General features: G+C 45.1%; 1 protein-coding gene across 1 annotated transcript in view; it reads left to right on the top strand.

Annotated features, from left to right (window-relative positions):
• Window positions 1-490: 490 nt before the first annotated feature.
• LOC308427799 (ubiquitin-conjugating enzyme E2 E2) overlaps window positions 491-13,395 on the top strand; it is a 242,290-nt gene continuing 229,385 nt past the window's right edge. The window contains exons 1-2 of the mRNA XM_080926017.1: window positions 491-602; window positions 5,614-5,797. Of these exons, the coding sequence (XP_080782143.1) occupies window positions 5,622-5,797 (176 nt within the window). The 5' untranslated portion in view covers window positions 491-602; window positions 5,614-5,621. The remainder of the gene's footprint in view (window positions 603-5,613; window positions 5,798-13,395) is intronic.

Here is a 13,395-nt window from a genome sequence, read left to right as displayed (position 1 = left end):
GGCTTCACCCGGCCACACGCAAAGTTTTTCAACCGCGGTGCAGGTGGGTCCTGCGCGAGCACGAGCACGGGCTGATGGGTGCATGGTGATGTGTGTGTGGGGTTCTCCCTACCCCGCATCCCACTACTCCGCACTGCACCCTCCCGGAACGCACCTCACCCCTTAGCCCGTGTGTCCCTTTAATGCGTGTCCCTTTAATGCGCGCGCTCGTCTAGGTCCTCGCGTCCCTCCCATCCCGCCGCCGTCGAGCCTCAGTTTCCCCCCTCCATTTCCCTTCGCCCTAACTCGCCTTTGCTCCGGCCTGCCCGGCCCAGGACTCAGCTGTCACTTTACTTTTGCGCGCGCACCTTACTGGTCCCCGCGCGGGCACGCGCCGGCGGGGGCGGGGCTAGAGCGCGTCGCGGGCTCGCGGGCGCGGCACCGCGAGGCCGACGTGGGGCTCGCGCGGTCGCGGGCTCTCGGGGCGGGCAGGGCGAGCGCGCGCTTGGGAGGGGGAGCGCGCGGACGGCGGGCGGCGGCGGCAGCGGCGGCTCGCGGAGGCGGCGGCTTCACTCCGGGACTCGGCGTCCGAGCCGCGGCTGGAGCGCGGGCGGCGCCGCGAGGTGAGTAGGCGCGGGCGGGCGGGCGGGCGTGGTTGCGGCCGGAGCCGCGGCGTGGGGCGCGCGGGGACCCCACGCGGCGAGGGGCAGCCCGGCGAGATCCCCGCCCCCGCCGCGGCCTCGGCTCGGGCGCGCGCCCGCGGCCCCGCAGGCCTCCCTGGCCCTGCGCGTGCCCGCTGGGGCCCGCGCGCCCCTCCCCCCTCCCGCAGAGTGTGGCCCTGCTTCGCCCTCGAGGACCTGTCTTCTCTCCCCTCCTGCGCCCACCGCAGCCAGGAACTAAGTCTCCGCAAAGTCCAGGATGGATGTCGCGGTGCAAAGTGCCCGGCTGTCCCGAGCTCTTCCCTAATTGCATAATTGCTACACGAGGTGTCCGAGCGGGCGAGGGCCCGCCCTGGAGTACCGGCTGACTGTGTGCGTGATGCCCCGGGGTGGGGGGCGTCACACTGGTCTTTTATGATGCCTGGTGCTTGGCACAGTTTGGCTCCGAAGCCGGTTTTCCTCTGGCTTCTCTGCAGCCCCCACTGGCCTGATTGGAAACTGGATTCCCCCTGTCCCTCCACCCCCACATACCCCCTCTTCGCTCCTTATGTTTTGATCCATTTGCCTTTTTCCAATTCTAATGAACATAAAGCCTGGCTTCTTGTGTCTCTTTTCCCACGACTAACCAGAAATGCCCCATCCATCTTCCCTAAAGGAAATTAAGGCCGCATTAGAGAGACATCATCACCCTGGGCTTGGTGGCAGCTCTTGGACCCATTTGCTGGTTTGCAAGACTCTTACCCTCTAACCCTGTATTGTGTAATTTTGAGGGTCTCCTCGAGTATTTCCATTTTAAAGTACAAAAGAATGGGCTAGGACTTACCTCTGATTACCTTACTGTTCAAAAAGATTTTAAATGCTCGTCTTAGTTTTAAATCCTTGGATTTTGAAAAGCACACTCTAGAAATGCGATAATCAAGTCTGAATCTTGGGAATCTAAATATTTGTCTTTACTCAGACAGTCGGGATGCTCCTGGGTGCTTTGCAGTTTCGTTTGTGGTCGATGATGAAGATGGAGTGTTTTCATGTGTCATACTGTGAGCTCTTTCCCTAGGGTACAGCACTTCCCCCAGTCAGGTGCTCCACTTTTATTTTCCGAATAGATATCTTTTCAGTCACTATGAAAGCCGGATAGCGCTACATGTTCCGCATATAATATACAATATTTCACGTTTTGGATAAGTTTGGAAATCCCAAGTAGAAAAACTGGGATGTCAGTGACAAGTTCACGTTTTCCTGTCGTAGCAGCACAAATAAATACTTGCTTTTCTGAGTTTTTAAAAAAGTCTTGACATTTGATGATTTGAATAGTAATGTAGACTCCAGTACTGTTGGTTTCATCGGTGGGGTTTGCAGCCAGACCCGTCAGTTTTTCTGAAACAGGCTACTTTCACTCACTGTGTGCTGGGAATTTCCAGAGCCCGATGACATCACAGAGCACACAGTCAATAAAGCTTAGACAATGAGTGTATTTAAATTCTTAAATGTAATGCGTTTGTGTTTAGTTAGGAACTGAGGTTTACTTTGAATCTGAAGTAGAAATACCACGTTAGGTGTTTTAAGAACTTCGAAGCTGTCATTGGAGTATACATTTGTGTTTAGATCCCTGGAATTTAGCTTCCTTCTAGATTAGGGAATTAGCTCTTTAGGAATTAATTTTAAAATACCAGTAAAGATAATATGTAGAAGATTTATTTCAGGGACTTACTCATTTAAACGTGAGAGAGACAAGACACCAGTTTTATCCATAGCTCATTTGAATGATCTATAGAGGATTTCCTGTCATATGAATGAATTGTTTCAGAGCACACAGTCACGTTGTCCCCTTTGTTACTGTAATTAAAGATACAGAAAACACTCAGCACAAAGTCTCTTAACTCTTGACATCTGAAAAGGAGATACAGAGCCTTTGTTTCTAAATGATTTTTTAATACTCATCAGTGGCCTCTGGAGGATTTGTCATTAGTAGGTAAAACTTTGGATCAGATAATGTCTCTTAGATCAAAAGTAGAAACAACTTTTTTCAACTGTTAAACTACAGAGATTATGCTTCTATTTATCCATTTAAATAAATTCTGGGGAAGTGCTCTGGACTGAACCCAGGCCTTCACAGATACGCTTGGCAGGTGCTCTGGAACTGTGCTCCACCCCACACCCCCAGACTTCCAGACCTCCAGCAGTGCTTCTAGTAGTTTAATTTTCTGGAATTCTGCAGTAGTTGAGGAAGTTTCCGTTTCAGATTATGGCCAATTACATCACCGAGAAGCCTTTTCAGTAACTGTATAGTTTACACATTCTTAGGTGTGTACATAAAGAATATTGAAACAAGCGTGCACTTCACGACTGCCTCAGCACACGGCAGTGACCTGCGGCTGCAGAGTGTAAGGCAAGGACTTTCTGCACTTCTCCTGTTGGCTGTGTGATGCATTACCTCAGGTTCAGGATACATAGAACAATTTCTCACCCATTTCACATCTCTTAAAAGTTATCCTTCCCTGAGAGCGTCTAATCCTAAGAATGCTTCTTTCTGTTTCCTTATACACCTGAGTATCTAGCATGCTATGGGGTGCACACTTATAAGGGTTTTAACTTTGGGTATATTTTAACTCAAAGAAGCAAGCCAAGAAAGAATACAAATATTAAATCCAATAATAAGAACCTTAAAGTCAAATAAGGAGCCCTAAGATCTACACTCGGTCTTTTAGAGCTAGGCATGAGCATACTGACATAAAATTTCAGTATTCTATTAAGTGACTTTATTGCTCATAAAACGATGCTCTCCATTTACAGGAGGGGTGGGAGAGCAGTCCGGATGCCCTGTGAGTGTTGGGGAGCTGTTTCAGCAGTCTTACTGTGTGTCATGAGCAAAGGGACTAGGGATGAGGGTGGTGATGTCATAGGTAGTGGCTTTGATGCTTCATCGCTGTGCTTCTTGGTTCTCCCAGCACTTGCTGTGCGTGTCTGTCGTAGAAAACCTTCAGACTGTTAAAGCAGTTAGAAAAGCTACCATGCCTTTGAACTGGGTAAGGGCGGTAATACATTGTGTTGGAAGTGAAGTGATATTCCTGTGCATTGAAGCTTGGCCATGTCAACAGCAGTTTTATTTCAAAGTCTTAATTTAAGGGTAACCAAAAAGGGTCCTTTTCAAGAGGACTTGGATAAAACACTCCTCCCCTATCCCTTTCCTCTCCAGCATATGTGTGTGGCAGTGTTTTGTTGTGTGTAAGTAGTGAGGGGTGTTTTGCTCTTGATGATGATGGTGGTAGTAGTGGTGATGTTGGTTCCAGTTATAGACAGTCTCATTTTCCAAAGACATGTCTGAGCTGTAGGTAATGCTACCCATAGTGATTTCTGGGGGCTGGGGGCCCTGTAGTGTTGAGGATGACTTCTGCCAGCTCAGTTCTGGGTCAGACAGGATGTGATAGGAAGGATCACACTGGGGCTGGTTGTGATGGAATGGGATTGGAGAAGGGCTGTCTCTCCTTTTCTCTCAGTGCACTTTTGTGTCTGCTATCTAGGTTATAAGGGCGACCTAGGTATCGAAGTGTTGAGAAAATTGAGTTGGTAATCAGAGCTGCTACAGGAGCATGGACTCTGAGTTTCAAACCCTCTAGGGAGATTTCCTCCAGACTGGGGAAAGGAATCCTGCAGTCTCTGTCCAGTCTCTATCTCTTGTGCAACAGGGTTGGCTAGTGGAGCTGGATCAGTGGCCACACCCTCCTAAGCCTCAGTTCTTATTTGGGATCACGTGGCCTCTGTTCCGTTATCACAAAGGTCACTTAAAACAACCTCCCAGCTTAAAGGATTTAAGCATGGTCCAGCTCTCAGCCCTGTGCCTTTTGGTGCCAACTTGTCGGGACACTTTGCACATCTCTTTACCTGTCTGGACTTCTTATAGATGAGCACAGAGAGCTTCCCCAGTACCTATGAGACTTAGGCTCTCGGTCCTTCCTCTCTCTACCTCCCCCACCTCAAAGACTTATGTATTACATATTCCGTGTATCGATGCTTGTTTGCATGTATGTCTGCGCCTGGTGCCCAGGGAGGCCAGTGAGGGTGTCATACCTGGACTGGAGTTACAGCCCTTTGTGAATCACCATGTGGGTGCTAGGAGTTGATCTCAGCCTCTCTGGAAGAGCAGCCTGTGTTCTTAAAACCTGAAGAACTCTCTCTCCTGCCCCTTCTGGTTTATCCTGTGTCAGTCCTTTTGAGGTGTAATTCGCCTTATAAAAGTAACCCCCTCCAGGTGTGTAAAGGCTGGAGCTTGAACTCCGCTGAGTGTGCACACTGCCCAAATCCCACCTCTAGCACCAAGTCTGCCATTTTAAAGTGTACAGTGTAGTACAGGGGTTGCAGGTAGCGCAATGGTAGAGCACTTGCCTATCATGCCAAGACCCTGAATTCAGTCCTCAGCACCATAAAGCAGAACAAGTCTGAGGCTCTTCTACTGTAAGCACTAGTCAGTTAATTTAAGAATATTATTATCACTCGACGGAAACTTCCTGTCCATTAGAAAACACTTCTGTGTTATGTGTCGGCGTTCCCATGGATGTGCCTGTCTGGACATTCTTTACAGATGGGCTTGAACATTCAGGTCCTTCTGACTGGCTTCTCTCACCTAGCATAGATTCAAGGTCGGCCTGCTGAAGCATGTAGGTGCCAGACTTCATTTGTTCTTGTGTGAGGTATATTGTCATGTGGATGCACTGTGCTTTACCCATCAATTAGAGAACATTTGAATGGTTTTCACTTCCTGCCTTGTGAATAAAATTGCTACCAACATTTGTATCTAAGTTTTCTATGAATGCAGAGAAGAGAGGCTTTGGCAAACCCCTGAGTTATATTAGTGGGCAGTTCTCAGTTTTATAACGATTACACTTCTTTTGTTTCTCAGGCTTCCTTTTCTCCCATTCTGGTGTAACTTGTGGTAGTCCCTCCCACAGCAGGGTGATTGATATGTTGCTCTTTAATCCAGGATCTAAGATGTCCACCGAGGCACAGAGAGTTGATGACAGTCCAAGCACTAGTGGAGGAAGTTCTGATGGAGACCAGCGGGAGAGCGTTCAACAGGAGCCGGAGCAAGAGCAAGTTCAGCCCAAGAAAAAGGAGGGGAAGGTCTCGAGCAAGACAGCTGCGAAACTGTCAACCAGTGCCAAAAGGTAGCCAGCTGCTGTCCACGCCTAATCTTCACATTGTCCCTGTACTTGGTCGTTTTTCTGGACTGAAGGTCATAGAGTTTATAGATTTTTCTCCCCTTTTGTATGACGTGGTCTTTTAAAAATGTGGTTTTTTAAATTATGAAAACCCTTTTAAAGTCATGGCATATTATAAAATTGACACTTGTATATTGATATATTTAATTCTTGATAGAAAAACATGGGCAGAACATTATACAAGTATAATTTAATTTATGGTTATTTGATCGTGAATATATTTTCTTGTTCAGTAGCACAGAATTGGCATTGAGAATCTCTTGACGAGGCCTGGGGAGTGGGGAGATAGATCAGTGAGAAAAGTGCTTGTTGCTGAGTTCGGATTAGTATCATCCATATATAAACTGGGAGGGATGTGTACATCTGTCATCACAGTTCTCTAAGCAGAAGTGTGTGTGTGTGTGTGTGTGTGTGTGTGTGTGGTGTATGGTTTGTGAGCATTTGAGTATGTATGTGTGTGGTGTGGTGTGTTAGCATGTATGTGTGTGTGTGTGTGTGTGCTATGGTGTGGTGTGTTAGCATGTGGGTGTGTGCATGTGGTGTGTGTGTGTATGTGGTGTGAATGTGTGTGTGTGGTGTGTGTGATCATGTGAGTGTGTGTGTGTGGTGTGTGAGCATATGAGTGAGTGTGTGTGTGGTGTGTGAGCATGTGAGTGTGTGTATAGTGCGTAGTATGTGTGTGGTGTGGTATGTGAGCATGTGAGTGTGTGGTATGTGTATTTGGTATGATGTGTGAGCATATGAGTGTGTGTGGGGTTGTGTGTGGTGTGTCTGGTGTGGTGTGTGAGCATGTGAGTATGTGTGTGTGGGGGGGGTGTGAGCACGTGCTGGACACAGGTGGGTCCTGTAGCTCACTGGCAATCAAATGTCATCCAGTCAGTGAGCTCAGGTTTAGTGAAGAGATCCTGTCTCAGCAACAACAAAAGTCAAGACGAACAGGGAGTGATAGGCGAGATAACTTCTGTGTCTAACACTTGCATGCACTTGAACACACACACACACACACACACACACATACACACACACACACACACACTCACACACACAATCTGTTGAAATTATTGAGTGATAATTTAGTATCTAATCTTCCTGTTGGTAAAGTCAGAAATGCTAGTATTAATGCATCTTGATTTCATTACATTGGGGGAGGGGAAGTTGCTCTTGATGCCGGTTTCTGTTTCCCTAGAGGGCAGATAGATCTGCAAGGATGTACTTGGATGATGTTCTCTTGCTACTTTAACCTCTTACAGTGATTGGCATGTCAGCGGGCTTAGAGGGAATCTGCTTTGATAGGTATAGCCTGGTGCTTGGAAGATAATTTAAAGGCAGATTGCATTCAGTGGACTCATATTTGCTTGTGATTTTATACTCTTTAATAGCTTTTTAAAAATAAAAATAGCAAATAGGAAGTGTGGCTAGCAGCTGTATGTAGGTGTTAGTGTAACGTTCTTTTCACTACACATAACTTCAGGTACAGGGACTCTGTGAATGTTGGATGGCAGCCTTTGGAGCCATTGGATGATGTGAATTAGGGAACTCTTTTCCTATTAAAACAAACACTGTGTGTCCTTTCAACTTTGTCCTATCCACAGGCCAGGGATGCACCTTTGCAGCCCTCTGTGGGGAGTGCTGGTGGCTGGTCAGCAAGCTGTCATAGATGCATGAAGCCTGTCCGTGTGATGCCTCCTGAATATTCACCTTGTCCTTGCCAGGATCTCTTACCACTGGTGAGGGAATTATAGAAAGTCAGATAGCTCCAGATATTCGAGTTTACACTGGAACATGATAGGCCAGGACAAATGCTTCTGGTTCTTTCCCTTGTCATACCAATGCCCAAGGAGACTTGGCACAGAAATCTCTGTGACCTGCTCCCACTAAGTGGGATAAGAAAGGCCAGGAGTGGAGACATCCAACGTTTAGGGAGCTGGATGGGTAAGACTCTTCAAACTAGGTCTTAAGCAGTTTCGTCTCGAAACACACATCCAGCCCTGGGCTACTGCTTTCAGGACTACTTCAGGCATTCAATGAAGGGAAGAGAGAAGAGAGGGCTAGACAGGTCTGTGAGGAGCAGTCCCATTGGACTGTCCATGACTCTTCTGTGATCGATTATCTCTAGAGATTTCGCTTTTGTCTAGCCAGGAGCATCCCTACAAAACAAAACAAAATAAAACAAGTCAAGACAAATTCTGCCTGTGAAGGAAGGTGTACTTTCAAGTTTACAGTTCATCTTTTAACCCATTTACCACAATGTTTCGAAAACACTTCTAGCAATTACATGAATAAACTATGGAAGGCAGACTGTCTCCAAATAGGAGAAAATCTGACTTTAGATATGTTCTCTGTGCCTAGTCCAGGGTAGTACCAGATTGATACTCAGTAGGAAGTAATACAAATACCACTACAGTAAAAGGCATCTTTTAGCTGCCTCCCAGAAAAAGCAGACTCTTCACTGGCAAAATCATTCTGTTGAGCCTGCGATCGATGTGTGTCTTTATAAGTTCCCTGATGATTTGCAGGTGGCAGTGTGTGAACCCATTTACTGTGTGGTTTGTGTGTTAAAATCCCACTTGTTTGCTAAGCGGTTTACGTAAAAAAAGTAAGGTTTGATGTCCAGGTTCCAAGAATGTGGGAAAATTGAGAATCGTGGGAGAAAATAAGGACCTACCTTCATTCCTACACAGCAGCACAGCCAGCTCGCTTGCTCATTTCTCGTCTTGTAGCTCTGACCTTGTTGCAGGAACAAGGCTTGTCTTGAGTAGCAGAGTCTCAAACTAAAATTTGAATTTATATTTAAAAGAAATGAAGAATCAGTATTTAGATGAAAAGTCTTTCCAAACACCATTCTCTGAGATAAACAGTAGCAATAAAAGGTTCAGGTCAGGAGAGAAGCTGCACTTGGTACCTAGGTTCTGATACTTCGTAGCACTCTGACTTGAACATAAATTATTGTCTCTAGTAGTACCTTCCTCTTGGTTCAGTGTTGGGGATGTGTTTGAGATACACGGTGTAGCCAAGACTGGCTAGAAACTTAGTATACAGCCCAGGCCAGCTTTGAACCTGAGCTCCTCTTGAGTGTCCCAGGCGCTAGCATGCCCGGCTGACTCAGTGTTCGCTTTTGCTATGGTGAGTTTGGACTGTTGTATTTTGCTTATAGTAAGCTCTAGAAAATGGGTGCTGTCAGTTGGCCTTTATGTAGCTTCCTGCCGTGAGGATACCCTCGGTTCCATTTGGTACGAGCACTGACATGGTGAAGTTGCTCTTAACCTAGGACTCCTCGGATGCAGTCATTAATGCATTTGTCGTAACTCAGGTAAAGTGCTTTTCACTTAGGGGTTCAATTACTAAGTGAATTGTAATGCTAGGATTGCTGGATTAATAATTACTATAATAAATCTACAATAATTGTAGAATTATTGTGTTTTAGGAATGTTTCCTTAAAATACCTCATTTTTGAGGTGTTGCAAAAACAGTGAAGTGTTGAAACAGTAGCCCAAACTTTTGTCTTTTTCAGAGGGAAGGGTATATATGGTGCATTTGCCTTTGAGAACAGTTTTATCTCAGAGCCTAGAGTGTTCCCACTGCAGTTGCTTCTCGTAAAGTGCCTGCATCACTCTGTGGTATTTGCAGATATGTAGTTGGACAGCTACGCCATGTCCAACATGATGAATGTGTAGGTTTGATTATATTACTCGTCAGTTCCATAAAACGTGTCTTTCCAGGTTCTTGCTGAATTGACTCTGCCTCTTTCACATTGGTGTTTCGATAAATAATGAACTTTAAATCAGATTTATTTCAAATTAGTTTCTCCAGAGTTGATACTGTACCGTTGCTGGGATTTTGGAGAAGTGCCGACCTAGGAGGAGTGTTTGGTTTTCAATGTCATAGTGTTGTTCGGCCGAAAGGCGGGTTTCAGCAGTTCCAGTGTGGTCTTCCATTTTATGATGGGTTCATTGAAGTTTGCTTGTAATGACTGTGGTTTTTTTTCTTGAAGTGTACATTTAAAAGCTTTTCAGAGTTTTGGAGCCGGCAAGCATTTTACAGTTGGTGCACACGCTTAATTGACGATGTGTCTTAAATCAGTGGTCTTTTAAAATGACAGGTGTGTGGTGCACAGCATTCAGAATTAAATTCTAGGCTTAGGTGCAATGGGAGGCTTTTTTTTTCCCCTAGAGACTATTTCGTCATTAAAATTATGCAATAAAATTAATGTGATGCTTTCTTGAGACTTTCTGGGAAGGAAATGTTTAGTTGGTTGGGAGTGCTGATGTGTTTTAGGCACAGTCTGTAGAGATTTCGAAAGTCTAGGTGTCGGGGCTGGAGAGAGTCCCAGCACCTCCACCAGGATGGTCACAACCTGTAGCTCCAGCTTCAGAGAATCTGACCTCTCAACACAGCATACATATAAATGGACATACACAGACATAAACATTTTAAAAAATGGTTCATCACTGGGAGGCAGTCCTGTGAGCTTTAGGCCAGCTAGGGCTACCAGTGAGAGTTTGTCTAAAACAAAAATTAGGAGGAGGAGGAAAACAAGGAAGGAAGGGAGAGGAACGTGCAGGCATAAAGGAAGGTCTTAGTGACTAACGTTCTAATCCCCTCAACCTCATACTCATGTGTGTTCTTGCTGTGCTGAGACCTGGGAGGGTGAGTGAGCTTTCTTTAACCCAAGACTTGTGTGTATTGTACATGTGCACTGCTTCATTTTTCTGAAGTGTGTTCCTATATCTCCCGTCCTGTCTAGTTTTGGTTCCTCAGCTGAGTCTGAGTGGATTATGACTGGTAAGCACCCCCTTTGCACCCCTTTTCTTGAAGGCACCACAGTCTCACAGACTGTGGATTGTGCACCCTGCAGCGCAGCTATAAGTCAGGTAAACAGGCAAACAGGTGAACACTTCTGTGACTCCCTAGGGAAGTATGCACATTTACTGTGTATCACTGAATTGGGGATTATATCCTATTGGACAATGGGAATTGAAAATATAGTCATTTATCTTGATGGTTTATGGCTAAAACAATTATCTGTTAAAAGGTCACCTTTTAATTTGCCTTAGAATATTAGTATCTCATTCTTCTTGCTTGTGTATAGTAAGTAATCAGTCTTATCTTGTAAATGAGGACAGATAAAGCAGTAACAGACAGATTTGTTTAATTCACTCTTTGGGGGGTGTATTTATTTATCTATTTTAAATGTTTTATTGATTCTTTGTGGGTTTCCCATCATGCACCTCTGTTGTGCTTGCCTCCCTGTTCCTTCATATCTGACCTTTGCTTTTGTAACCAACCCCCCAAAACAAAACACACACACATTCAGACACACACACATACACACATTCAGACACACACACACATTCAGACATACACACATACACACATTCAGACACACACACACATTCAGACAGAAACACACACACATTCAGACAGACAGACACACACACACACACATTCAGACACACACACATTCAGACAGACAGACAGACAGACAGATACATACACAGACAGACACACAAATAAAAAGACAAAGCATAGAAAGACATCTATCTCATCATGGAAGCTATAGTGTCCCACAGTGTGTCCCTCTGTCCATGTACCTTCGGATGTTCATTACAATGGGTAATTGGTCTCTGGTTTAAGGTTTCTGGCTTCTGTAACCCCATTAATACTGAATCCTCATCAGGACTCCTGCAGTTAACCTGCTGTTGCCTCGTATAATGGAGACCCTGCAGCTTTGGATCAGCAGGACTGGCCCTTTCCTGCATCCCACCCATCCTCAGATAATACAGATTTTGGGGTGTGCCAGCTCAGAGGCCTGGATCTGGGCCTGGGTGGTAGCTGAGCTGCTCAGGGTTACTGTCCCTCATCCACAGTGCCAGGAGAGCTCTCCAGCAGGGCTCTGGCCATGCAGTTCCACGCTGGCAGGACGCAGGCTCTGCTCCCCTGCTCTCCCGCGTGCAGCAGCCTGGGAAGGGCTTCATTCACTCTTAGTGGCCTCAGATCATCAGGTGACAGGTCTCCTTTAAGGGCGAAGTATTGTTCACTTTTTCCTCACCCTCGGGGCAGTACTGCCTTTCTTATTATTTATTCCCCGCAGAAGTGTAATATATACCATCATTATAATTCTCGGAGAATTTTAGAACTGGATTGCTGTCATTTAATTCAGCAGGACACATTTCTGTCCAGAGAAACAGCTACACTTAGGTAACAGTAGTTCAAAATATATAGAAATATATTGGCTTATTGCTTAGAATTGTTGAATTTATCAGGAAATTATTCTTTGAAATGAGTAATTTGAAACAATGGAGTCTGGGAGAGACGTGTGGGTTCTTTTGGGGAATTCTGTGACAGGAAATTATGATTTATTAAATACTTATTTTGGCATTTTCAAATTGGGTATTTGAAAATCCCAGTCAAGTTCTTTTAGATTAAAACCACTTTCCAGCTGGTACAAAACTATCCTCTTAGCACGTCAGAGTGTGAGTTCAAGGTCAGCTGGCTGCATGGCTGTCCCCTGTCTGAGGTACAAGCATCTTTGGTCAGTTGAGGGTACTTTTTGAATGTTTCTGTTTTCTCATGTGGAAAACGGTTTATAAAAGTCCCCTGTGAGTGTGAGAGATGGCTTAGAGGTGAGGAGCTTGAGCTGCTTTGGAAAGACGCATTTGTCTCTCAGTACACACGTGAGACAGCTTACGACCGAAACCTGATGGCGAGTGTGAGGGATTGGCTGCCACCCTCTCCATAGCACCTGCACAGATACTCGTGCATATACGTGATTAAAAACAAAAGAAATATTGTAAACGTCACTTACCTCTCAAAACAAACCACCCAAGTCTGGGAGTTGTCTTTTGAATGGGGAACAATCCTTGTTTTGGCCATCCCTCTTTCCCAGATTGTCTCAACAGTTTTAATTTCTTTTTGATATTTATTTTTATTTTGTGTGTCATTTGCCTGCATGTTTGTCAGTATGCCACAAGCATGCCTAGTGCTAAGGGGGCCCCGAAAGGCCACCAGCTTCCCTGGATTGGAGTCACAGACAGTGGTGAGCTAGCATGTGGCTCCTGGGAATCAATTAAAGCTCCTGTGGAAGAGCAGCTCTTAGCCTCTGAGTTGTCTCTCTCATCTCAGTCCTGATAGTTTTTGAAGAAACCTCGTAGATGTCTCCCGTTTTAACTCTTCTGTTGTATTTTTATGTAACTCTAAACATTCTTGTTTTTATTTAATTAGCAAATAATATATTTGATACCTTGCTCTAAAATATTAGGCTTCATTAGTTTACCCTCTCCTTTTAACTAAAAAATTCTTTGGCTGTCTTTATACTTTAAAGAAGATATTAAACTTCCATTTCCTTCACATTCCTGTAGTACTTATTGGTTCCCATTTTGAAAAATGGAGATATTAAAACTTTCACTGTGTCATCTGTGTTATCCCACATTGACCTGCAGCTGTTTTTTTTTTTTTTTTTTGTTTGTTTGTTTGTTTTTAAGATTTGTTGACCTTTATTTTAAGAGCTTAAGTTTTGCTTCCTTTGGGGAGGCCAGAATAGGGTA

This window comes from Micromys minutus (genome assembly GCF_963924665.1).
Source record: "Micromys minutus genome assembly, chromosome: 12".
NCBI classification, from domain to species: domain Eukaryota; kingdom Metazoa; phylum Chordata; class Mammalia; order Rodentia; family Muridae; genus Micromys; species Micromys minutus.
Note: the sequence above shows the minus strand (reverse complement) of the source record. Positions and strands in the feature narration are given on the sequence as shown.